General features: G+C 34.1%; 2 protein-coding genes across 2 annotated transcripts; both read right to left on the bottom strand.

Moving 5' to 3' along the window:
* Window positions 1–1,462: 1,462 nt before the first annotated feature.
* On the bottom strand, window positions 1,463–2,553 carry LOC137388240 (caspase-4-like). Its single transcript, XM_068074740.1, has 4 exons — window positions 2,508–2,553; window positions 2,127–2,327; window positions 1,740–1,849; window positions 1,463–1,603 (listed from the first exon to the last, which is right to left on the bottom strand). Exons 1-4 carry the CDS (start codon window positions 2,551–2,553, stop codon window positions 1,463–1,465), a joined length of 498 nt encoding a protein of 165 aa, XP_067930841.1.
* Window positions 2,554–14,090: 11,537 nt separating this feature from the next.
* Window positions 14,091–25,109, bottom strand: LOC137388239 (probable serine/threonine-protein kinase pats1). Its single transcript, XM_068074739.1, has 4 exons — window positions 24,859–25,109; window positions 23,795–23,884; window positions 14,276–16,275; window positions 14,091–14,098 (listed from the first exon to the last, which is right to left on the bottom strand). The coding sequence occupies exons 1-4, from the start codon at window positions 25,107–25,109 to the stop codon at window positions 14,091–14,093; spliced, it is 2,349 nt and encodes a 782-aa protein (XP_067930840.1).
* Between the last annotated feature and the right edge of the window lie 1,236 nt (window positions 25,110–26,345).

The raw sequence follows: 26,345 nt of genomic DNA, 5'->3' as shown, positions 1-26,345 counted from the left end.
AGAAGCTCTTAGATTTAGCAATTTTGAAAATTTAACAACTTGGAAAATAATCTTAAAAGTTTGTTCAGCATCTGAAAGGAAACTGCATTTAGCATTTTACATACAAATTAAAGACCGTTTTGTAATTAAATGTTGTCATAGAAAATTTTATAGCTAGGCTAAAGTTCATTGAAAAAATTCTTTATTGATTGCTGAGGAGTTTTGTACCAAAAAAAAGGAAGTTCCATATTTTTCACAGCATGGAAGTCATTTTATGCCGAATGTGATGCTAAATTATATCTAAAAGATTCATCCTTAGAAACAAGTCTTTTCAAACAAGGATAAAAATTGAGGTCATTGAGTACTAAGGTGATGAACAAAGGTCACTGAGTACAAAGGTCACAAAAACTTGTCTAGTCTGTATTTTATCATGTGATCTATAACCCCATTTAGGGAAACCACCAATGGCCCATACCACTCCCTTTACCACTTACTGATGCCGGACCGCATTAACAAAACAGTGCGTCGTGCATGTGTGTGTACATGTATGTGGGTGCATTTAGTCGCATATGTAGATAGGTGTGTGTGTGTGCGTGCGTGCGCGCGTGTGCGTGTGTGTGCGTTGCGCATCTGTGTATGTGTGTGCGCATGCGTGTGCGTTTGTGTGTGTGTGTGTGTGTGTGTGTGTGCGTGCGTGTGTGTGTGTGCATGTGAACATGTGTGTGTGCGCTTGTGTGTGCGCTTGTGTGTGCGCGTGTGCGCGCGTGTGTGCGCATGTGCGCGTGTGTGCACACGTGTGTGCCTGTGTGTGTACTTGCATGTGTACCATAATAGCTTTCTGTGCACTGTGTGCACCGTGTGATATATTGATATAATCACCATTATATAGCATTTGCAATTATAATTGTCCATTGGTGATAATAACTGAAGACTACCTTTAAATAACATATGCCTTTAAACATAAGTGGCAAATTTCCATACAGGTTTGTATGTTTGCAAACTGGTTTTGTATTATGGTGGGATTCATAGATAAATCAATCAATTTCTTTACATCACTGCATGCACAAGAAACAAGAACACTAGACTGCACACAATATAGAGACTAGTGTTAGATGTTCACCCAAAGCAAGTATATTTATATGGAAAATTCCATAACATATACAGAAAAATAAAAATATTAAAATAAACAAGAGCTTAAGATGTCCACAAACATAAGATGTCAACATACAGAGTCTCTGTTAGTAGATACAGTACAGATTGATATCATAAGTATTTAGAAAGGCAATTTTACAGCCTGCTGCTAAGTGTTGACTGTCAAAGGTAAACAGTGATAATAATATCCAATACGCAACAGCGTTGAGTTGAATAAACCAATCAGCAGTCAGCAAAGGTTCAATAGACCTAATCCTAAACTCACATATAACATAGACAAATTGAGCGACAATTGAATCGGTCAAATCACTAATAAGTTTTTACAAGCTTGTCAATGAAGGGTGCGTTTTGAGAACCCTGGAAAAAGGTACAGCTTTCGGCGTCGTGTGAAAGTGCAGGTTGATGTTGGAACATTTCCTCCCATTGTATAGGCGGGTTTACTCATACTGACTTGGCGTACTCTCTTTTGAATCTATAAGAACCATTTGAAAGTCCTGGTAAAATAAATTGACACCATTTTTTCATTTTGAGCTGTTCACTCTTTAAAGATTTATTTTCTGTCAGAATATTCTCTTCCTGAAAATTAAGTGATACAAATTAACACTTACTATCTTGAATAGACTCTCAACATCTCGGTGGCATGCGTGCTTGTAGAATGTATAAACTAAAATCCGTATGAAAAAGGATCCAAGAGTGTGAGACCTTGTTGATGTGTAGGCTGTAAAACAAGATATAGTCGGTTATTGCACTCCAATCAGATATGGAAAATAGCCGCTTTTATAACATGGTGTATTATTTGTTGTGGTGTAAATGAAGGAAATTCTTAGAGAAATGTAATTAAAAGTTTAATATACATGTAATAATTAATAATTGGAATGAGCACTTATCAACATTAACATTAGTTAATAATAATTAACACGTCAATTGCCCTCTCACTAGTCACACTACTACTACAGACTAGAGATGCTTGAATACAGTTGATAGTTGATACACACATTCACTGCTAGCCTTCATAATGCAGAAGTCATTCATATTTAGCACAGTTGGAGGAGTTGAAAGAGGTCGTGGTTCATTTTTAGAATCTGTGTAGAAAAGAGACTGTTCTGGATCGCTGTCAACTGTAGATTCTGTTACAGCAGATGTGGACGCGATCTGCCCTGCAGACAAATCTTGTGATATTCCATAATCAGAGAGTCCTGAAGCACAGTAGTAAAGAGTATTTTTCTTATTGAAGAGTAATATGTTAAATAACATAGTTGTTTATTATTGATTATAAAAAACTTGTCAACGTGTTTCAAGCGTGTATTAGAGAAACAGGATGTACAACCATTTATACAGGATTGCTGTTTGCGATGATCAATATTTCTTATACCAACCTCCAGAACAAGCTTGTACAATAATGAGTTTAGGTTTGCCAGCCATTGCAGGGAATCTCTGTGGAGACAAACTGTCCCTAATAGATACCAATGATAACTGCTCTCCATGGTGGTCTATGATCATGTCTCCATCTGTTCCATGACTCATTATGATCAGTACAAACATTCCTAGTTTTTTGTGCTCGTCTCGCTTTGTTTCCTCATCTATCTCTTTAAGAATTTCCTGTTACAATTGTTAGATTGGATTCTTTAAAATTAAAGTTAACTTCATCAAAATATATGTTGAGCAATGTTGTCTAAATTTGGTTTTTTTTGTCAAAAGAAAAGTATTTTATAAAGTTATTTGTAGAACTTTTTGATTCAAATAACAATTAGAGCTGGTATTTTAATATGTGGTCACCTTGTTAACAATATATTGTTTTACAAATGTTTAGACTTTTCTTTAAACCTTCAATATATCATTTTTTGATATTAAAATACCATATAAATATTACTAACAGAAATGGTATAATATATTAATATATATGCTGATCAATGTTATTTAAACTGTTTTTAGTATTACTACAGAACATGTTCTGTAAGATAAAAAATTTAAATTAAGGATATTTGCAAAACACTGGAAAAAAACTATTTAAGACGGTGTTAAAACACATGCTTGTCTTGCTAAAGAAAGTAAAAGTATTTTTTTTAAATTGTTGGATTTAAAAATTAGTAGCAGAAAAACTGCATTTATGACACTGATTATGATGCAACTATGTAATTCTAGTTTAACTGAACTCATATTTATCCTGTGAAACTTATGAGAATTTGATGAGACTTGTATTTCTACAAACTAACAATTTTGTGTTGTAGCTACCTCATGACTCAAGTCGGTAAGTTCTGTTTCAGCTTTGGCAACATCAAACTTCAAGTCTTTGAACAGTCTCTGTAAGTTTGCATAGTCAACTTCAGAGCCATGCCTTGTTTTACCAGAGTTTTGGAATGTTTTGATGTTAAAAATAAGGGCTCTCTCTGATTCTCTCACTCATCTGGTAAATCTAAAACACAATCAATGAACAACTTGATGCCATTTTTAGAGATCTTCATTGCGTAAATATCTTTATTAGCGTGAATTTATCTATTTGCCTGTCTGAACTGTAAAGCTTCAATAAATATTTGTATAATATTAATTGAGGCTAGTGTGGTAGAGAGGTGCAGATTTTTATTAAAGTATTAATAAGATAAAGGATGGTAGAAAAGGCTTTGGCATGTCAACTTACTGATAAGAATAACAATACTGTTAACAACTGAGGTACATAAGATGAAGACAGACATGTTGTTATTAATAAAAGAGATAAAATAAAAACTGTTGTTAGCTGAAGTAAATTAGAAACTATCACTTAGATTAGCAGAGTTTACCAAATTCACTTTATTGTTAGTACTTTATCCAAGAAGATATTTTATGAAATCAGTTATATTTATTGTACTCTTTCACACAATATTCACTAAGTCATATTGATATTGTTTAAACAATTACAAGAAATAAATTATAAGTGGCCTTGAGCTTTGGTTTTCAAAGAATCTTCTAATAAAGCACATCATGCACAAACTTAACAGATGCAGGTGATTCTGTGTGATGTATGATTGGGTCTATGTTTGTTATAGACAGTTAGAAAAGTTTATCATCGGTTTAGTTGGTTCACTGATCTAGCATGAGTATATTTCTTGTTTGTTTTCTTTTGCAGATTAAATCTTTTTAGGCTAGCCGGGCATGTAAAAACTAAATCTGACATAAACTATCATACTATGATTAATCAACAGTAGTGAGGACTTTTTGGTATTCGTTTATTATCTTTTGGTAATGCTTATGTTATTGCCATTTTAAAATCCTTAAACTACTATGGTAGAGGCAGATTGACTGTAAAATTCTGATTGAAGTTTTTGAAAAATTCAAATAATTCAGATCTAAAGCAATATATTCACACTTCATTTAGTTAAGCATTAATACAGCTAAAGTATTGTGTACCTGTAGAACTAGTTTAAACAAGAAAAGTTTAGAGATTTTGGTTACTGTTGAGAAAATTATATCATTTACAAACATGTTTAATTATTCGCATATAGCAATAGTTGCAGTTTTAAATAAGAAATTAGCAGATTTTATGATAATATTCCACACTCTAATTAAAATGGTTAATAAAATCTTACTAAAAGGTCTGGTGAGTTTTACATAATTAACTCATTCTGAAGAAGAATTATTAATTAATGTTTTGTGAGTCTGATATATATAGCAGGAATTTTATATACTGATATATATAGCAGGAATTTTATATACTGATGTATATAGCATGAATTTATATACTGATATATATAGCAGGAATTTTATATACTGATATATATAGCAGGAATTTTATATACTGATATATATAGTAGGAATTTTATATACTGATATATATACTGGCCTCTACATCGCTACTCCCGTTGTATTCTTGGGCTCTGAACATTTCTCTGTGTGCAGGTGGTCCTTGGTTTCCTGGTTGGTAAGTAATCTTTCCAGAATGCCTGTCAGTCGCTCTAGACCTCCTAGTCCCTCCGCTTGGAGAGCTTCCGGATGTTTCGCGCTGCGAGCACGTCTGGCCATACTTGCGTCTTTTTTAGTCCCTGTTAGTTGTCTTGTTGTGGGTTCAGCTTATCCCACTGCTGCCACCAGTGTAAAGGACTGACTCCGGTAGCTGAGTCAGCTCTACTTCACTAACAAGGGAGACGTAACCTGAGCTACTGGTCTGCTTTATCCGAGGCCTGATTGACATGCCAAGAGTGGTCAAGTTAGTCCAAGATAAGTACCAGGTAGTCAGGCTTACTCCGAAACCAATTCTGGCCTGCCCTTTAGATCCCTATATCAGGCTAGTCTAGATCCACTAGCAGCTTGCCCTAGGACTTGATTTCTTATAGCAAGGCACACCCGATCAAGTCTAGACAAAGCCGTGGATCAATCCCTAGCCCTATAGAGACACATTGGCTGTTCCGTCTGACGTTTACAATGAGCCTGCTTGTGCAATCGTTGAGCCAACCAGGCAAGCGTCAATATAATCAGTTCTGCGAGTATAGTAGCTTTATTTATGATAGCTTAGCAACATGCATATACAATATTGAGTTATATCAAGCACACCAGTACACTCATGTGCTGGCTTTATATAGCGGTTTAAACTCCGCCCACCAGTCTACCAATACCACAAAGAAAATGCACTGGTTATAATAAGAATGCACACAGGGTAAATATAAGATTATATAATAGAAAAGGAAGTTCAGGCAATTTGATATAGTCAGGCAAGAGCTAATAAGAATATAATACGTGTAAAGATTTGGTATCCATCCCAGTCCTCCACAATATCAAGCGAATTAGCTCAAAATCGACATAATTTATTATTACAGTTTAATAATTTGTTCATTGCATCCTTTTTATTAAAAAAGACTCTTATGAATATTTTTACCAACCTTATCAGACGATTCCATAGTTTGTGTTTGTTTGTTGCCTTTTCAGGACTTGGAAATGCAAAGAACTGACAAGTATGGCTTTCCGACGCATGGTTACACGTCGGAGCAAAGCAGTAGACTATTTATGACCTTTTCAGCCTTTTTGTCACACAAAAGCTTTTGTTGTGGCAGCTTAATTAACTCTCCATCCAGAAATATTTTTCTTGAGTGATTATAAATGATAAAACAATAATTTAAGTGCTTTGATCTTTCAACAAATCAAAGTGTGACCTACGCGCTTATGATCATCTGCTTTGTTTAGAACTGAGTTTTTTGCCGCCTTTTTTGCCGTTTTTTGTAACGTGACGTCACACTTTAGGACTCTATCATAAATTCAATAAAAGCCGGATGTTTATTTATTTTTTTTCAGTTTGCTTTAATTGTATCATTATCAAATCATATTTTATTGTAATTGTAACAAAACAGACTTAAAGCTATTACTTGCTAATTAGTTCACATTAATGTTTAAACTTAAATGTAATTATTCAAGCTCCTTTCAAGTAAATATTCCTTTATATTTGTCTTTCCTCACACAAGACCAACATAGTTTTCTACTCCATTACACCAACTTACTACATCCACAATCACATGTTTCAGTTTATGAACTACGTTAATACAACCTTCAATTCACTATCCCGACTCTTCGGCAATGATATTAAATTATCAACTTTTAGAACACATCTTTTTAACTCACTGAATGATTTCTAATTTCTGTCTTCGCATTTCATTCTTGCATGTAACAAAAACTATCATACATGTTGATGATGACTAAAGTCAATAGTATATTATACATACATGTACATGGGCTACTTTGAAGTTATTGTGTTAGCATTCTCTGAGTTTGGTGTTGCAAATATCAATACCAGTGGAGGTGATAACTATTAGTTTTGATGGTTGTCAGCTGCAACCATAACTATCATCATGTGTTATATTCATATGATTAGCAGTTATAATAATGCTTATCATTTCACATCATGCCTATTTTAAGGAAATATTCTTCTGAGATTAAACCTAATATACAGTAGAGTTTTAGCCAACACTTCATGCCATGAGTCTGCAATGAACTACATGAAAAACTCCTACATTTAGTATTGTGTAAATATTATTAGTTGGGAAATAAGTTCAACTTAAAATTTTTTGAGCATTTGCAAGGGGACTTCCTTTAGACTTGTATACACAAATTAAAGGCCGTTTTGTAATTAAATACTGTCATATAAAATTTTACAGCTCAGGTAAAGGTTTCACATCTTGCTGAATTTGATGCTAAATTTATATTTAAAAGATTTGACTTAAGCTTTGGAACTAGTTATTTTTAACAAGGATACAAATTGAGGTCATTGATTACTAAGGTGATTTACAAAGGTCATAGAGTACAAACGTCATTTAGTACAATGGTCATTTTGTACAAAGGTAATTTAGCACAAAGGTCATTTAGTACAAAGGTCATTTAGTACAAAGGTCATTTAGTACAAAGGTCAATTAGTACAAAGGTCATAAAACCTTGTCTGATCAATAATCTATCACATTATTTATAATGCTATTTAGGGAAAGCGCTGTTTGACCCATACCATACTAAATGCCTGAATACCCACAGATGCCCGCATGCATAAACAAAACCCACACACAAACAACAACGCAAATAAACCGACATGGAAAGGCACTCTACCGCACGCACAACACACACATGACACAACTATAGCACACAAACTAATTTGAAAGCGGCACAGCAGAAATAGCTTATGTAAAGGATTTGTATTGCCTCCTTTACAAGCTGTACATAAATGAATAACTCAGTGAGCTTTGAGTTCAATACATGTATTTGCCAGGCCTTTGATTACAGAGTAAAGCATTCAACAGTTTATCTGCAAGCGCAACTGGGCTCTACTTTTTCTTCTCGTGGCTTTGCCTTTTATATGAGTCTTTGCTAGGAGGCCCCCTCCTTACGTATGGCCCAGGTCAAGCTGGTCCAAGGTGTCCTGAGTTGTGCTGAGCTGGCCAAGCCAAGCTGTCCTAAATCAAACTGAGTTGGTATAAGCTAAGTCAAATATCAAACTGAGTTGGTATAAGCTAAGTCAAATCACCGTTCTTCACACTCAGTTTTTTAATTAGGGCAACAAAATTTTAAACTAACTATGATTACTACAACAGTCTATGATTTAAAACATTTAAACTATCCTTATAGCAAAAAACTGTTAAAACAAAGTATTTTGCTGCGGGGACACTGTTTTTTAGCAGCTAACAGCACAAGAGATGACTGAATAGAAGAGTACTCTGAAATTGTCCTGACGGGTATATTACCCTGAGGGGGTATTGTCCAATGTTCCAACATAGTCGATACCCTCTGCTTTGTTTTGCCTGCCCAGCAACAGGAAAAATCGTCTGTCAATCGATAATTGTCAGTAGGAAACTCTCTTGTTAAAAGCAATAATGTAAGCAGATATACTTATTCTGATAATGTTTTTTAAATAAAATTGAGAATTCCACAAACTTTGTTGCATTAAGTGAAGTACTCACATCTATCATATTCACATGTATTGTAGCAAAAAAGAGTTGTGTCATTCTTTCTACTTACATATATACAGTATGATACTACATAGTCAACTGGCATTATCCATTATCCAACTGCCATGACTGCTACTAACTGCCCAACCTTGGTTGGGTCAATAATGACTCCTGAACTTCAGCTACCATCTTCTTCACTTTAATCTCACGCTCACTAACAGAAGTGGGCATGGCAGCCATCTCAAGAGAGGGTCATCTGCTACCTACTCTATATATAGAGACACATATCCTCTCAATATTATTTCTCGATCACCTACCATTGTTTCTGGTTTTGCTATATTCTCAACTCCTGACCTCATACCTACTAATATATCTCTCATCACCAGGATCTCATTTGTGTTTTCAACTGTTTCTCGGACTACCCCAGGAGGATATAAAAATCATGCTTTCTTTTACTACCCTTATGGTTCTGGGTACAACTGTTTTCCTTTGACACCTTCACTACCTTTTTCTGAATGTCATAACTCAAGCAATCTCCAGAAGTATTTGTTATTAGGAATCAGTCCGAGTTATTCACCGTCTTGCAAGCTTTGGTGTGTGTGGGCATTCATGTATGCACGAGCTTGCAAGCATGTGTGTACTGGTATGTACACATTGTGTACTGGTATGTACACACATGTGTGCATGCTTGTCACACATTTGTGAGTGTGTGTGCACCCGCGCGTGTGTGCGTGTGTGTTTGTCTGTGTATGTGCGCATTGGCAAATATAGTTTTCCAATTGGTAAACAAACTTAAAGACTAAATTTCAATGACATACCCATATTTCTCAAAGTTTGTCTGTCATTCCAGCTATAGCTATAAAAAACCTCTGAATAAAAAATATTTACGACAGAAGATTTGATCTCAGACTCTGTGGCTTACCAGTCCAACGCTTTACAAATTCAACCACCCAAGCTGGATGCATTTAGTTAATATATGTCGGTATGTCAATATGTCGGAGGAAATACACTACGCTTTCAGAAACAACGCAAAATGATTGCATAATGTCATGAAAAGCTGGTAGTTCTTATTAGTAGGCTTACTAAAATTATACATTGGCAATGTGCCAGGCGAATAGCAAGTGGCAGGCAACTCATTATATCTCATTGTTTACAGGCTGATTTGTAATACCCAGACTATGCCGGGTAGCACAGCTACTACGTCGATAAACCTAGGTGGCAAACTTCAATATAAAGTTGTAAGTTGGCAAACTGGTTCTATATCGTGATAGAATTAATTAATATGACAATCAGTTGCTTTACATCAGTGATTACAAAATAAACAATGAACATCAGACTGCACACAATACAGAGAGCAGTGTTAAATGTTCACCTTAAAGAAGTATATTTATATCAAATATTCCATAAAATCTACAGAAAATCAAAGAATATTAGTAATAACAAGAGCTTAAGATATCCACAAATGTATGATGTCAACATACATAGTTTCAGTTAGTATATATAACATAAATTGATTGCATAAGTATATAGAAAGGCTATTTTACAGCCTGCTGCTAAGTGTTGGTGTCAAAAGGTAATCAATGATAATAATATCCAATACGCACAGATGATTTGCATAAACCAATCAGCAGCCAGCAAAGGTTCACTAGGCATGCATGGAGCAATCCTTAACTGAGCGCTTGTGTTTCAACATGTATATTTCCTCTTTTTTGCTCCCAAATTGTAATCAGAGGATATGAGGGTGCGCTTTGAGAATCCTGGAAATAGGTATAGTTTTCGACGGCGTGTGAAGGTGCAGATTGATGTTGGAACATTTCCTCCCACCAGGTAGTTGGGATCACAAAGACTAACTTGGCGTACCCTCTCTTGAATCTATAAGGACCATTTGAAATTCTCTGTACATTAATTTGACTTTTTTTTTCATTTTGACATGTTCACTCTTTAAAAACCAATTTTCCGTTAGAATACCTTCTTTCTGAGAATTAATAGATATGAATTAACACTTACTATCTTGAATAGACTCTCAACATCTCGATGGCATGCGTGTTTGTAAAAGGTATAAACTAGTATCCGTATGAAAAAGGATCCACGAGTGTGAGACCTTGTTGATGTGTAAGCTGTAAATTAAGATATATTCTGTTATTGCACTCCATTCAGGTATGGAAACTAGATGCTTTTGTAACCTGGTGTATTGTTCATATTAGTATAAATAAAGGAAATTATTTAATAAATGTAATTAAGAGTTTGATATAATAATAATAATTAATTAAAATGAATGCTTATCAACGTTTTTGAGCTCCTGTTGAAGTAAGAATGAGTTATAACTAACACTTCCATTGCTCTCTTACTAGCCACTCTACTACCATAGACTAGGGATGCTTGATTACAGTGGATACATACATTCACTGCTAGCCTTCATGATGAAAAAGTCATCCACATTTAGCACAGTGGGAGGATTCAAAGGAGGTACTGGTTCATTGTTGGAATCTGTGCAGAAAAGAGACTGTTTTGGGCCATTGTCAACTGTAGATCCTATAGCAGCAGATGTGGGTGCAGTTTGTCCTCTAGACAAGTTTGGTGATATTCCATAATCAGGGAGTCCTGAAGTACAGTAGTAAAGAATCACTTTGTGAGTGTTGCCAGTAGTGTACATACAAAGTTGTCTCAAGAACACTAAGCTGATATTTGAGGTCTAAAATAGGAATAAACTAATCATCTGCAAAATTTACAACTCACATATGGATGTTATAATAATAACTTGCCATTTCCAGGTCGGATCATCCTTATTATAGTGCAATGAAATCATCAAGTTTGTTGATTTAAAGTTTTAATTGCTAATTAATAGTATGTTAAGTGATATAGTTGTTCATAATTGTTCTAAAAAACTTGTCAATTCCTTTCAAGCTTGCATTAGAGTAAACAAATTTTATAACCATTTATATAGGATTGAAGTTTGCGATGACCTATCTCTCTTATACCAACCTCCAGAGCAAGCCTGTACAATAATGAGTTTAGGTTTGCCAGCCATTGCAGGAAATCTCTGTGGAGACAAACTGTCTCTAATAGATACCAATGAGAACTGCTCTCCATTGTGGTCTATGATCATGTCTCCATCTGTTCCATGACTCATAATGATCAGTACAAACATTCCCAGTTTATGGTGCTCTTTTCTTTTCGTTTCCTCTTCTATCTCTTTGAGAATTTCCTGTTATAATTATTAGATTGGGTGTTAGTTAATATTTCACCTATATGTCTTAAATTATAAAGATTCACAGAACAGCTGATAAAACTCTAGAGTGACAGTATTGCACCAGTATGGAAACTGCATTTATGAGACTGATTATGTATGATGCAACTATGTAATTCCAGTTTAACTGAACTCATCTGTATCCTGTAAAACACATGAAGATTTGATGAGACTTCGTATTTCTATGAACAAACTAGTTTCTGTTGTAGCTACCTCATGACTCAAGTCAGTAAGTTCTGTTTCAGTTTTGGCAACATCAAACTTCAAATCTTTGAACAGCCTCCGCAAGTTTGCATAGTCAACTTCAGAGCCTTTCCTTGTTTTACCAGATTTTTGGAATGTTTTGATGTTAAAAATAAGGGCTCTCCCTCTCACTCCCTCACTCATCTCATAGATCTAAAATGCGATCGGTGAATAATTTGATGCCATTTTTAGAAAACTTAATTGCGGTAATATCTTCACACCCTCATTGCACAACTTTTTGGTAATTTTGCTAGTCACACTATGCATGTTTTTAAAACTTATATCTAACGATTATAAAAAATAGTATGTCAAGCTGCTCAGCTGGGAAGTTTCTAGCTCTGCAAGTATTTATCTACATGCCTGTTTCAATTGTAAAGCTTCAGTAAAGACTTTTATAATAGCAATTGAGGCTGGTGTGGTAGAAAGGTGCAGACTGTAATTAAAGTATTAATAAGATAAATGATAGTAAAAAAGGTTTCGGCAGGTCAATTTACTGATACTGATAAGAATAACAATATTATTAACAGCTGATGTACATAAGAGGAAGGTAGAAAAGTTATTAGTTATAAAAGAGATGAAATAAAAACTGTTGTTAGCTTAAGTAAATTAGGAGCTATCACTTAGATTAGCAGAGTTTACCAAATTCACTTTATTGTTAGTACTTTATCCGAGAAGATATTCTATGAAATCAGTTATATTTCTTGTCCTCTTTCACACAATATTCACTAGGTAATATTGATATTGCTTTAAACAATTACTACAATAAATAATAAGTGGCCTTGAGCTTTGGTTTTCAAAGAAACTTTTAATAAAGCTCATCACGCACAAACTTAACAGATGCGAGTGATTCTATGTGATGTATGATTGTGTCTATGTTTGTTATAGACAGTTAGAAACGTTTATCATTTGTCTAGTTGGTTCACTGATCTAGCATGAGTATATTTCTGGTTTTTTTGCAGATCAAATCTTTTATAGGCTACTTGTGCATGTAAAAACTAAATCTGACATAAACTATCATACTAAGATTAATCAACAGTAGTGAGAACTTTTTTGGTATCCGTTAATTATCTTTTGGTAATGCTTATGTTATTGCCATTTTAAAATCACTAAACTACTATGGTAAAGGCAGATTGACTGTAGAATTTCTGATTGAAGTTTTTGAAAAATTCAAATAATTCAGATCTAAAGAAATATATTCACACTTCAATTAGTTAAGCATTAACACAGCTAAAGTATCGTGTGCCTGTAGAACTAGTTTAAACAAGAAAAGTTTAGAGATTTTGGTTCCTGTTGAGAAAATTATATAATTGAAAAGAATGTTTAACTATTTGTATATGTCAATAGTTGCAGTCTTAAATAAGAAATTAGCAGATGCCATGATAATATTCCACACCCTAATTAAAATGGTCAAGAAAATCTTACTGAAAGGCCTGGTGAGTTTTACATAATTCACTCATTCAGAAGAGGAATTATTAATTAAAATTTTGTGAGTCTGACATACATAGCAGGAACCTGATGAGCTACTCTGTTTTATATTAAAATGACCATGTTCTGTTAAATCAAAAATACCTGAACTTTATTGTTATAGAGCTCCTTCACATGTTTCTTTCTTGTCGGAATCAGCCTGATTATGATATTTTCTGCTGATGTTTCCTCATTACAGTATCCTTCTTGTTCAACATCAGACAAATCACTGTCCTCATCAATGGCTGAGCTTTGAGCTTGATCGATGTGTTTGACATCATTCATTGCTAGATAAAAATACTTTCAAAATTAAGTTTTATGTTACATTTTAATGTCAGAACAAATATGTTTCAGAGGAAGTTTCTTGTACAACTCAGCATTGCCAACAAGAGTCTACAAATAGTTTGATTATTTATTAGAGAATCACTTGGTTTTCCTAGATGTTAATGGATAATACATTTGAATGCGCTTTTAGCAACTATAGATTCTCACCTCCTGCAGAGTTGGGTTGGCAAGGTTCCAAGCTGCAAAGATACTCGTCAAGAGCGGCGACTTCATTGTCAGTAAGTTGAAGACCTATAATCGAAAGTTGAGAGGTTCCTATGAACTTTTTTCAATTATTTGCCTGCATAAATTAAAGTTTACTATGTATAAATTGTACAATAAGTAGTTATGAGGATAATGATCTTTACTAATTATTTTGCAGTTTGTTGATTACAAAATGAAAATGATATAACCACACACTGGTTGGGATCTAATAGATGAAGCACAAAATTCATAATACAAATAGTATTTAACTCACATGGAAACCTCAAAGGTGTTGGAACCTGTGTAGAAGAAGCGGATGGTTTTTTGCAAATAACTGGTTTTATCCCAGAGAATGTGGAAACCTTCAATGCAGTTTCTCTATTTGTCTCATAGATGGAATAAAGCCACTCGGGGTTAACCTGTGAATCTGGCTGCAGATCTCCTCGAAACATGCAATGGGAGCAGTAGATACGAACAGCTACATGGCAAGCCTTCCATGATTGAGACAACTGTTGGATGATGGCTTCAGTTACATCAATCAGATGCTGCCAAGATTCACTAAGCTCTCTGGAAATAGTTGCAACTTGCACTGTTACAACTCGTTTGTTGAAATCATGCTTAACAGTGGTTACACTACTTCCGTGTCTGATAGTCACTCCATTCTTGTATGCGGAAGACTGATGAAGAGGGTTAGAAAGAAGATTGAGAACTGTAACGGAAACTTGCTGATGAACATATGTTGGTATGGGCAGACCTCCAAGAAGGATATCAACCTTCACCTGCAACTGCTTTTCCATTATGAACAGGTCTGGCAAAGATTCAGAAGCCAAAGATGGGATAAAAAATTCTACACGAGGTGGCTTTCCAATTGAACCATGCATCATCAAAAAAGACCGCAATAGCTCTATCGAAACATCAAAGGGAAAAACAGAAGTTTTGAGAAGCTTTCTCAGAAGAGCCTCATCCATAATGCCATTATGTAGGAGTCGTTGCACTAGTGCTTCATATTCAAGCTTGTGGATTACTCTGCCTTGGTGGGCAAAGGAACTAAACTTAGTAAGGTGATCATCCCACTGCTTTTGTGAAGAATGGTGAAAGAGCAGATTTATCATGGATGTGATTTCACTGAACTTGTGAAAAATGTAACTGGAAAGACCTTTAATCTTTTCGAAGAAGAACACTCGACCAGAGTTGTGCATGTACCGCAAAATGATCAGTGGTTCATCATTTGGAAAATGATTCAGAACTTTTGAGACATCAACATATGGTTGTTCAGAACATGTTTTGATAAAAAGCACCACAGAATGCCAAAGTTTTGGTAGTTCAATAATGTGATCTTTGCATCTGTTGTTCAGAGTATCCTTAAGAAGTGTGATGTTTGACGTCACATTCGGATCGTTTCCAAACTCAAAAATCTCACCCTCGTTGAACAATGGAAGCTGAGTGTTAGACAGATGCTCAATTGCATTAAGCATTTTTGGAGAAAGACTTGCAAGTTCGTTTTCCTCTTCCAGAAGTTTTTGGCGTATCAACTCGGCCTCTTTGAGAAGATCCAGACGTGCTTGACTTACCTGATCACTTTTCAGCTCATCTGTGTGGGTGAGAACAAGAATCGGTGAACCAAGCTTAGGGGAAGCCAAGTAAAGATGAGCTAGCCAATTAAAACAAACATCTCTGCATGCTTGTTCTGCTCCATCAGCTTGTGCTCTTTTCACAAAGTCGGCCAAGTCCACTACAATGAGTGGAATGCACTTCTCCTTGCTGAGAATGCTATAAGCAAGATGGTATATTTGATTACCTCCATAATCAAATAGCTTGACTTGTGTGGTCTCAAGAGGTAAATCCTCTACTTGGAAAACTCTGGTTGTCTCATCCTGTTCAGAGTTTTCTATGCGATGTGTCAGAACACGCTTGCCAGATTTTAATGTTTTAAATAAGCTCGTCTTCCCTGAGAGCGGACTTCCGATAACAGCTACTGGCACTTCTATCAACTGCACTGGTTTGGCAGCCGCAAGATCAACAAAGAACTTTTTGATAGCTGTGATTCCTTGTTGACAAACGCTGTATGGAGGTTCTTTCAAGCTTAAACACTCGTAACATTCAAGCTGAGCAAGACTCTTCATTTCTAAAACTGCACTCTCTATTTTTAACAGATTTTTATTCCAACTCAGGTGTAGGGAAGCTAGATTATCCAGTTTGTAGATCCACATTGGGAGAGACCGTATGTTGTTGCGAGATAAGTTCAAGACTCTCAAAGTCTGAAGACTGTGGTATCTAAAATAATATTAATTTGTATTTCCTAGTTTTTAAACACAATTATTTTCATTACATGCACATTTTATCTAGAGACCTAATCAATGATCTTAGTGTGCTATCAGTAGCTAGTGGTAAGTTGAAATAATTGTTATTATCTGAAAACTCATTTTTTGTAAAAAAGGAAACTGCCAGGTGATAGGTAAAAGTTATTGCACCCTGTAAACATTGAAAACCTAATTTACTATAGCATGAGGTGATCTTATGAAAAACTCAAGGCCACAAAAACAAATAATACATAACAATCCCAAAGATCCAGTTACACAAAACCAGCAGCCGAACATTGATGTTTTTATATTAGAAATAACTATAGTTAGAAGCATGCAAAGACGTTGGTAACATCAATAGGTAAGTGTTACACTCAAAAATTTACATTTTTGTAGTAAAGTGTAAACAAAAAAGTAATTTTTTGAAAAAAACTTTTACGTTACATGAATACTTTTAAAAAGGAGTTCACCTTTATTCGGCGTGAAAAATGGGAAAAAATTATAAAATGCAAAAGCATTTTGCATTATAAAATTATCAAACGCTATTAATTTTTCCGTTACGCTTAACCAAGAGGCTTAATCAACATTTCAAGTATATAAAGTCAGTTCAATCTTAGTGTGCTGTTAGTTAGTTAGCGGCGAGTTGAAATAGTTTCTATTATCTGAGAATTCATGGGGTTCAACTATAATATAAACAAACTACAAGGCCATAGGAGAAAGTGATTGTACACTGAAAACATTAAAAGATAGTATACTATAGCATGATGTAATCTTACTAACCAAATTTTCCTTAAAAGAAACATAAACAATATATTACAATTCTTAGAATATTAGAATTACCTATAGCAAATAGCTTGCAGAGGTGTTTATAATATCAATAGTTAAGGGTGCTCAAGTACTTACATACATTTTTGTGTTACAGCAATGACAAAATTGATTCAGACAAAAAAATTGAAATTTATTTTAGATTAGGTGATAACTGTTCTCTTGATATACAATGTATTAGGAAACTGTGCAAAAAACATATACATGTATCTATGTTACATGAATACTTTTAATAAGGAGTTCACTGCTAAATGCCTCGACAGATGAGTATGAGTAAGAAGACAGTGAATGACTAAGAGGCTAGACAGTTTCGAACAGACAGACATAACTTGTTTAATATTCTCAACTGCTTTAGAAAATGTGGAACGGCGCAGAAAGATTTAGGTTCAAATTTTAAACACTGGAAATGACTGTCAATGAGACTTGTACAAATATGTCATCAAGAGTTTATTTAGCAGCATTTAGATGGCAGCTTGATTAAAGGATTTGGGGGTCTAACCTTATTCCAATGCTCAAAAATGTATATTTTTGTGTTATACCAATAACAAAAATGATAAGATACTTCTATGTTGCATGATTATTTTTAAAAAGGAGTTCTTTGCTGAAAGCCTGACAGATGAGTATAAATAAGGAGACAGTGAATGAGTGAAAGGCTAAGCATTTTGACCAGACTGACAGTACTTATTAATTGTTCTCGACTGCTTTAGAAAGCGTGCGACCAAACAGAGAGCTTTAGACAAAAGTTCTTGAGCACTATAACTGAGTGTCAATAAGTACAAATATGTCATTAAAAGTCCCTCCAGCACCTTTTGAAATGCAGCCTGATTGGAGGATTGACTAAATGTTGTTAGCTGGCAGTAGCTACAAGACAAGTGCAAACCATATTTTAAAATTTTAATATAAACTACTGCAAATATTTCAGTTATAATAAATTATGACCAAGTGCAGTCAAACATGGATAACTCGAACTTCACGGGACCGAGCGAAAGTGTTCAAATTATCAGAGCGTTCAAGTTATCAGCACACTGTCACAAGTCCATATATTTACTTATTTATTGGTAGATACATGTACATATACAAACTAAAATATAAATCAAAAGCACAAATGGCTTGTTTCAAATTAAGTGCTTCTAATGTAAACTTTAAAATGTTTGTACCAAAAGTATAGAGATTTTTCTATCACTTGAGGTTGGTTTGTTGTTTGAGGTGATGTTATTGCCAGGACATTCCTTAGATTGACATTGGAAAAATTTGATCATTGTTGAAATGCTAAAAAAAAGACATCTTTTTCTTTTGAGCGTTTTACCCACGATCAGTCTTGCCGATTTTTCTTGAAGTTTATGCAGAGATCACCTCACTTTACCTTGCTTCCGAAGGGCGATCGCTAAGCGGATGTTTGGTATAAATCAAATTTGACCAAACCTTTAGAAAAGTTGTTGACAAAAATATTTTGCCGATGGTGGTAATAACGAGGCTTATGAATTACGAAAAGTTGAGGGTTACCTCTATGGCTTGGAATAAAGTGATTTTCTAAAGCGATAACAACCAACTCGATAGCTGTTGGGCAAAAAACAGTTTGAATTAACAGTGTTGAGTTTGAGTTATCTATAGCAATTTATCATTACGTGGGAACGGACCAAAGAAACCGTTCGAATTAACCATGTGTTCGAGCTATCCGTGGGCGAGTTATCCATGTTTGACTGTACATTGATTATAAGTTTTCATATGTGTATATATATGTAAACATATATTTATTATATATAAAGCTGAATATATATTTATATAGTTGAGGACCGGTTTTTAGTAAATGCACACATGACAGTTGTGGTGATTAACTAAACCTCAACAAAGTGTTTATCTATACCACATGAAACACTTTGGAGTTGAGTGCTTTTAGAGGTCAAAATTATAATTTTATTTTACCTATTATTTAAGACAACAGCTCTGCTTTTTCTTGATAAACTATAAATGCATTACATATATAATATGGTGTTCATCATACATATTATATGTTACTCATCATACATATTACATGTTACTCATCATACATATTATATGTTACTCATTATACATATTATATGTTACTCATCATACATATTATATGCTACTCATCATACATATTATATGTTGCTCATCATACATATTATATGTTACTCATCATACATATTACGTGTTACTCATTATACGTATTATATGTTACTCATCATACCTATTATATGTTACTCATCATACATATTATATGTTACTCATCATACATATTATATGTTACTCACCATACATATTATATGTTGCTCATCATACATATTATATGTTACTCACCATACATATTGTATGTTTTTCATCATACATATTGTATGTTGCTCATCATACATATTATATGCTGCTCATCATACATATTATATATTACACATCATACATATTATATGTTACTCATCATACATATTAAATGTTACTCATCATACATATTATATGTTACTCATCATACATATTATATGTTACTCATCATACATATTATATGTTACTCATCATACATATTATATGTTACTCATCATACATATTATATGTTACTCATCATACATATTGTATGTTTTTCATCATACATATTATATGTTGCTCATCATACATATTATATGTTACTCATCATACATATTATATGTTGCTCATCATACATATTATATGTTACTCATCATACATATTGTATGTTTTTCATCATACATATTATATGTTGCTCATCATACATATTATATGTTACTCATCATACATATTATATGTTACTCATCATACATATTATATGTTACTCATCATACATATTATATGTTACTCATCATACATATTAAATGTTACTCATCATACATATTATATGTTGCTCATCATACATATTAAATGTTGCTCGTCATACATATTATATGTTACTCATCATACATATTATATGTTACTCATCATACATATTATATGTTACTCATCATACATATTAAATGTTACTCATCATACATATTATATATTGCTCATCATACATATTATATGTTACTCATCATACATATTATATGTTACTCATCATACATATTATATGTTACTCATCATACATATTATATGTTACTCATCATACATATTATATATTACTCATCATACATATTATTTGTTGCTCATCATACATGTTATATGTTACTCATCATACATATTAAATGTTACTCATCATACATATTATGTATTGCTCATCATACATATTATATGTTACTCATCATACATATTATTTGTTGCTCATCATACATGTTATATTGTGCTCATCATACATATTATATGTTGCTCATCATACATATTATATGTTACTCATCATACATATTAAATGTTACTCATCATACATATTATATATTGCTCATCATACATATTATATGTTACTCATCATACATATTATTTGTTGCTCATCATACATGTTATATGTTACTCATCATACATATTACATTTTACTCTTCATACATACTAGATGTTACTCAACATACATATTATATGTTGCTCATCATACATATTATATGTTGCTCATCATACATGTTATATGTTACTCGTCATAAGTATTGTATGTTACTCATCATACATATTACATTTTACTCTTCATACATATTAGATGTTACTCCTCATACATGTTAGATGTTACTCCTCATACATATTATATGTTGCTCATCATACATGTACATATTACATGTTGCTCATCATACATATTATATATTGCTCACCATACATATTACATGTTGCTCATCATACATATTATATTTTACTCATCATACGTATTGTATGTTACTCATCATACATATTACATTTTACTCTTCATACATATTAGATGTTACTCCTCATACATATTAGATGTTACTTCTCATACATATTATATGTTGCTCATCATACATATTACACGTTGCTCATCATACATATTATATATTGCTCATCATACACTTTATATTTTACTCATCATACATATTATATATTGCTCATCATACATATTACATGTTGCTCATCATACATATTATATTTTACTCTTCATACATATTATATGTTGCTCATCATACATATTGTATGCTACTCATCATTCATATTATATGTTGCTCATCATACATATTATATTTTACTCATCATACATATTATATATTGCTCATCATACATATTACATGTTGCTCATCATACATATTATATTTTACTCATCATACATATTATATATTGCTCATCATACATATTACATGTTGCTCATCATACATATTATATTTTACTCATCATACATATTAGATGTCACTCATCATACATATTACATGTTGCTCATCATACATATTATACGATACTCATCATACATATTATATGTGGCTCATCATACATATTATATGTGGCTCATCATACACATTATATGTTACTCATCATACATATTATATGTTACTCATCATATATATTATATGTTGCTCATCATACATATTATACGATACTCATCATACATATTATATGTGGCTCATCATACATATTATATGTGGCTCATCATACACATTATATGTTACTCATCATACATATTATATTTTGCTCATCATACACATTATATGTTACTCATCATACATATTATATGTTACTCATCATACATATTACATGTTGCTCATCATACATATTATACGATACTCATCATACATATTATATGTGGCTCATCATACATATTATATGTGGCTCATCATACACATTATATGTTACTCATCATACATATTATATGTTACTCATCATACATATTATATGTTACTCATCATACACATTATATGTTACTCATCATACATATTATATTTTGCTCATCATACACATTATATGTTACTCATCATACATATTATATGTTACTCATCACACATATTATATGTTGCTCATCATACATATTATATGTTGCTCATAATACATATTATATGTTGCTCATCACACATATTATATGTTGCTCATCATATATATTATATGTTGCTCATCACACATATTATATGTTACTCATCACACATATTATATGTTGCTCATCATATATATTATATGTTGCTCATCATACATATTATATGTTGCTCATAATACATATTATATGTTGCTCATCATACATATTATATTTTACTCATCATACATATTATATGTTGCTCATAATACATATTATATGTTGCTCATCATACATATTATATTTTACTCATCATACATATTATATATTGCTCATCATACATATTACATGTTGCTCATCATACATATTATATTTTACTCATCATACATATTAAATGTTACTCATCATACATATTACATGTTGCTCATCATACATATTATACGATACTCATCATACATATTATATGTGGCTCATCATACATATTATATGTTACTCATCATACATATTATATTTTGCTCATCATACACATTATATGTTACTCATCATATATATTATATGTTAATCATCACACATATTATATGTTACTCATCATACGTATTATATGTTGCTCATCATACATATTATGTGTTAATCATCATACCAATTATATGTTATTATGTATTATACATGTATTTTGCTCATTGTTATTTCTTGTATGGATTTGCCAAATGAGTATGACTTATTCTTGGGATGAGTGTGCATACACTTATTCCATTGACCGTTAAACTGCAAAGAAAATGTCCATGCTGAGTGCAGTTATATAGTATGTACACAAAACAGAGCAAAGTGAATGTATGAACAAACCGAATGAAGCCTTTTTACCTCTAATTATCTGTCAATACAGATGAGCAATTATATTGTTACTAACAGCGTAGTGTGATTGAGGACGAGTGTTTCTGTGGTGAAGTTCTCATTTGTCCTGTTCAAAACTGTGGCAAGGTGTGCTTTTATATGGCAGGCAAAAGTTAATCCTTAGCTTGTGTTGTAAACTATGAGTTGCCTAACGGACAGAAAGATACTTATGCACAGTCAGCTTATCAACGGATTACGAAAAGCCTGCACATAGCAAAAGAATAATTCCCGATGACCTCCATTCCACCCCCTCCGAAAAGCTTTTAGTTTTCTAAACATCTGTAGTTGTATGTAGGAGTATTAGCTTGTGAACTGGTCTCTTCAGTGTACTTTGGCCATTTGCTAGGTCACATGCCTCACATAACCATTACGTTTGGTCTATGCTTCAGTTGCTCTCCCAAGTTGCCAGTTGCATTAAGGTAGCTCAGGGTCCATATTTATTACCACATCTCCCGGCTTGAGGTTGATTTTCGCATTTTTCCACTTTTATCTTTTCTGTAAATTCTGAAGATACACCAATTTCTACCTAGACTAGAATTGCTCAGTCAGATACTGCACGCGTCTCCATCGCTTGCAGCTGCAAAGGTCTGGTGAAGTAAAGGGGCCTGGTGGTAGGAGATTTTTATTTTTCATCGTCAACAAGTTGTTGGCAATCAGTGGGATTGGCTCAAAATTTTGATCTGAGTGGAGTGTAGTGATAGTAAGAAGTCTTGAATTTGCTATATACATGTACTCGTATAGCAGTGTACAAAAACTGGATGTGTCAATTCGATTAGTGTTAGATTCTATGAGCAAACCTTTAAGAACATTCCTAACAGTGCGAATCATAAGCTTCTATTTTCCTCCCATGTGGCTTGCAGTTGGAGTACTGACGCTGAAAGAGCATTGCTTAGTGCTCGAGTGCATTGCTTACTGCTTGATTCGAGGTTTAGATAGCTTTTTTGCCATTTTTTCAAACTCATTGCTGGCTCCAATGAAGTTAGTTCCATTGTCTGACTTTGGACTGAAACAGGGCCACAAATTGCTAAAAAAAACGGTGTAATGAGTTGATATAGCAATCAGTGGTCATGTCCTCTAACACTTCGAGTTGTACTGCACTGCTTGCCAAACAAGTAAACAACAGGCCATATTGCTTGCATTCTTTATGATAATCCTTAACTTTGAATGAACCAAACACGTTGACTCCTGTGTGCGTAAATGGCGACTCTGGTTCTGTGCGACATTGAGGTGAGTTGGCCATTTTCTGACGAACTCGATTTCCTAGTAGTTTAGTGCACTTGACGCAGTGGCGAATCATGGTTGCTAGCATTTTTGTTCTTCCACCCACTAGGTATACTCCTGCTGTGTGGAGAACATTTGCTGTAGTGGCACGTCCTTGATGAGCGGTTTCTACATGTTTGAATTAGGCGAAGGCTTTTGTGACTTGAGATATCCCTGGCAGAATGGCAGGATGCTAGACTTCATAACATGAAATATAGTCTCTCAGGTGACCACCTAATCTAATTTCTCTACACTCATCTAAAAATGGGACTAAACTGCACAACGTCGTTTATTTTGGAAGCTTGGCATTCTCTTTGAGGAGCAGCAGCCCGTTTGCAAAATAGTGCTGTTGTACTAGCTTGAGCATCGTATTGAAAACTAGCTTGCCCTGTGGGAAACTATCTGTTAGCTTGGCTTTTTGACAGGCAGTGATGCATATGACAACATTGCTGACAATTCTGGTAATCTTGATCCAGAAACTCCATTTTTCGAGATTGGTAACTAGTCTATTTTCAATATTCTTGTGGTTGTACTATGGATGAAAACCTTTTTGCTTTCGGGATTTTCATTGTTTAGTATGTATATTGTAGATTTCGGGGTGGGTCTGAAGTCTGCATGATTGAAAAAAATGGCCCATTTAACCAAGAACTTGAAATATTTTGAACTTCTTCTCCACGTGATGCCAAATCTGCCGGGTTTTCTTCTGTGCAGACATACCTCCAGCCAGTGGGCTCAGTTGAGTCTCTGATCCTCTCGACCCGGTTACACACAAAGACGTGAAATCGTTTTGACACATTGTTGGTGTAACCGAGTATAGTTTTGAAGTTGGTCAAGAAATAGTGTGTGAGATTTTGGTAGTCGAGCTCTGTTTTGATGCAGTCTGCAAACTTGACCGCTTGTGTGGCTACCTGTAACTCCAGACTTAGGATCGTTAGAGCTTTTTTGGGTGGTACTGTTGATTTACCCATTATTTAAGACACAACAACTTTGTCAGTGGTATTGTCTAATAGACATAGGTAACTACAGATGCTGTATGCGACGATGGAAGCGTCGCTAAATGTGTGAAGTTCTGCTCTGTAGTTGTTGGTAAATTCTGGAGTTGGGTAGCATCGCTGGACTTGAAGGAAATGTGGTCATTAGCACTTTTCTTCCAGCTGATCGAACCGGTTATGTGGTTGGTAGTCAATGGATCATCCCACCCAACTTTGTTTTGACAAAGGGATTTAAGTAGTACTTTTTTTTCAAGGTGAATGAAGTGAGAATACTAAGTGGATCGAACACCGAAGCAATAGTGGAGAGTATACCACATCTAATGCAAGACTTGATTTCGACCTTTAAAAATTTAAATGCATCTTGTGTGATATCGCAGCATAGTCCAAGAGCTCTCTCCATTCTCAAATCTGGCGTGATAACCTTGTTTGTTAGTTTTCATATCCCAGACTTCTAGATACTGCGTCATTATTTGACAGAAACTAATGGATAACCAGGTTGCCCCGTGCCACCATTTTCTTGGTCTCAGACAAGAGCATGAGCCCCACTGTCACTGCATCTTCAGCTGTGGGCACACTGATCAAGCCGTCATCAACATAGAAATTTTGTTGAACAAATTTTGTCGATTGTGGGAAATTATTTTTGTTATCCTCTGCCAGCTTTTTCAAGCCAAAAGTTGCACAGCTTGGATACGATACAGCCCCAAAGGGATGAACATTTAACTGATAGTCTATAATATCCGGAGAGTTAGGTTTATACCATAGGAAACATAGGTATTTTCGGTTTGGTTGGTGAACTCGAAACTGATGAAACATATTTTTGATGTCACATGTGACTGCAACTTTGTCTTTCCGAAACCGACACAGCAGACCTGTCAGACTATTGTTGAGATCAGGACCTTGTAGAAGCAGTCGGTTTAAGGGATGGTCGCAGAATGTTGCACTACAATCAAATACCACTCTGAGTTTGCCGGGTTTTAATGGACAAGTGCCACCGTTATAGGGAATGTACCATCCAGGCTCATTCAAATCTTGAACTGGTTTTGCTTCCCCTTTTGAAATAATATCTTGGATGAACTCAAAGCACTTGCTCTTTAATGCAGGATTGTTGTTGAACCGTAAGTTTAGTCCTTTGAATTTCTTAAGGGCGTAATTGCAGTTGTTTGGTAGTGTTGGGGCAGTTTTGAATGAGAGTGGCTTGGTGTAAAGACTGTC

Source organism: Watersipora subatra, chromosome 2, assembly GCF_963576615.1.
Source record: "Watersipora subatra chromosome 2, tzWatSuba1.1, whole genome shotgun sequence".
Lineage (NCBI taxonomy): Eukaryota > Metazoa > Bryozoa > Gymnolaemata > Cheilostomatida > Watersiporidae > Watersipora > Watersipora subatra.
Note: the sequence above shows the minus strand (reverse complement) of the source record. Positions and strands in the feature narration are given on the sequence as shown.

Coding starts and splice junctions, on each gene's coding strand:
- LOC137388240 (XM_068074740.1), bottom strand. CDS start 2,553: ATGGCTGGCAAACCTAAACTCATTATTGTACAAGCTTGTTCTGGAG. Junction 2,328..2,507: donor TGTACAAGCTTGTTCTGGAG/GTTGGTATAAGA, acceptor ACTGTGCTTCAG/GACTCTCTGATTATGGAATA. Junction 1,604..1,739: donor TTGAGAGTCTATTCAAGATA/GTAAGTGTTAAT, acceptor TGGTTCTTATAG/ATTCAAAAGAGAGTACGCCA.
- LOC137388239 (XM_068074739.1), bottom strand. CDS start 25,109: ATGGGTAAATCAACAGTACCACCCAAAAAAGCTCTAACGATCCTAAGT. Junction 23,885..24,858: donor ACTGAGCCCACTGGCTGGAG/GTATGTCTGCAC, acceptor GCCCTGTTTCAG/TCCAAAGTCAGACAATGGAA. Junction 16,276..23,794: donor TCTAAACCTCGAATCAAGCA/GTAAGCAATGCA, acceptor ATATTATTTTAG/ATACCACAGTCTTCAGACTT.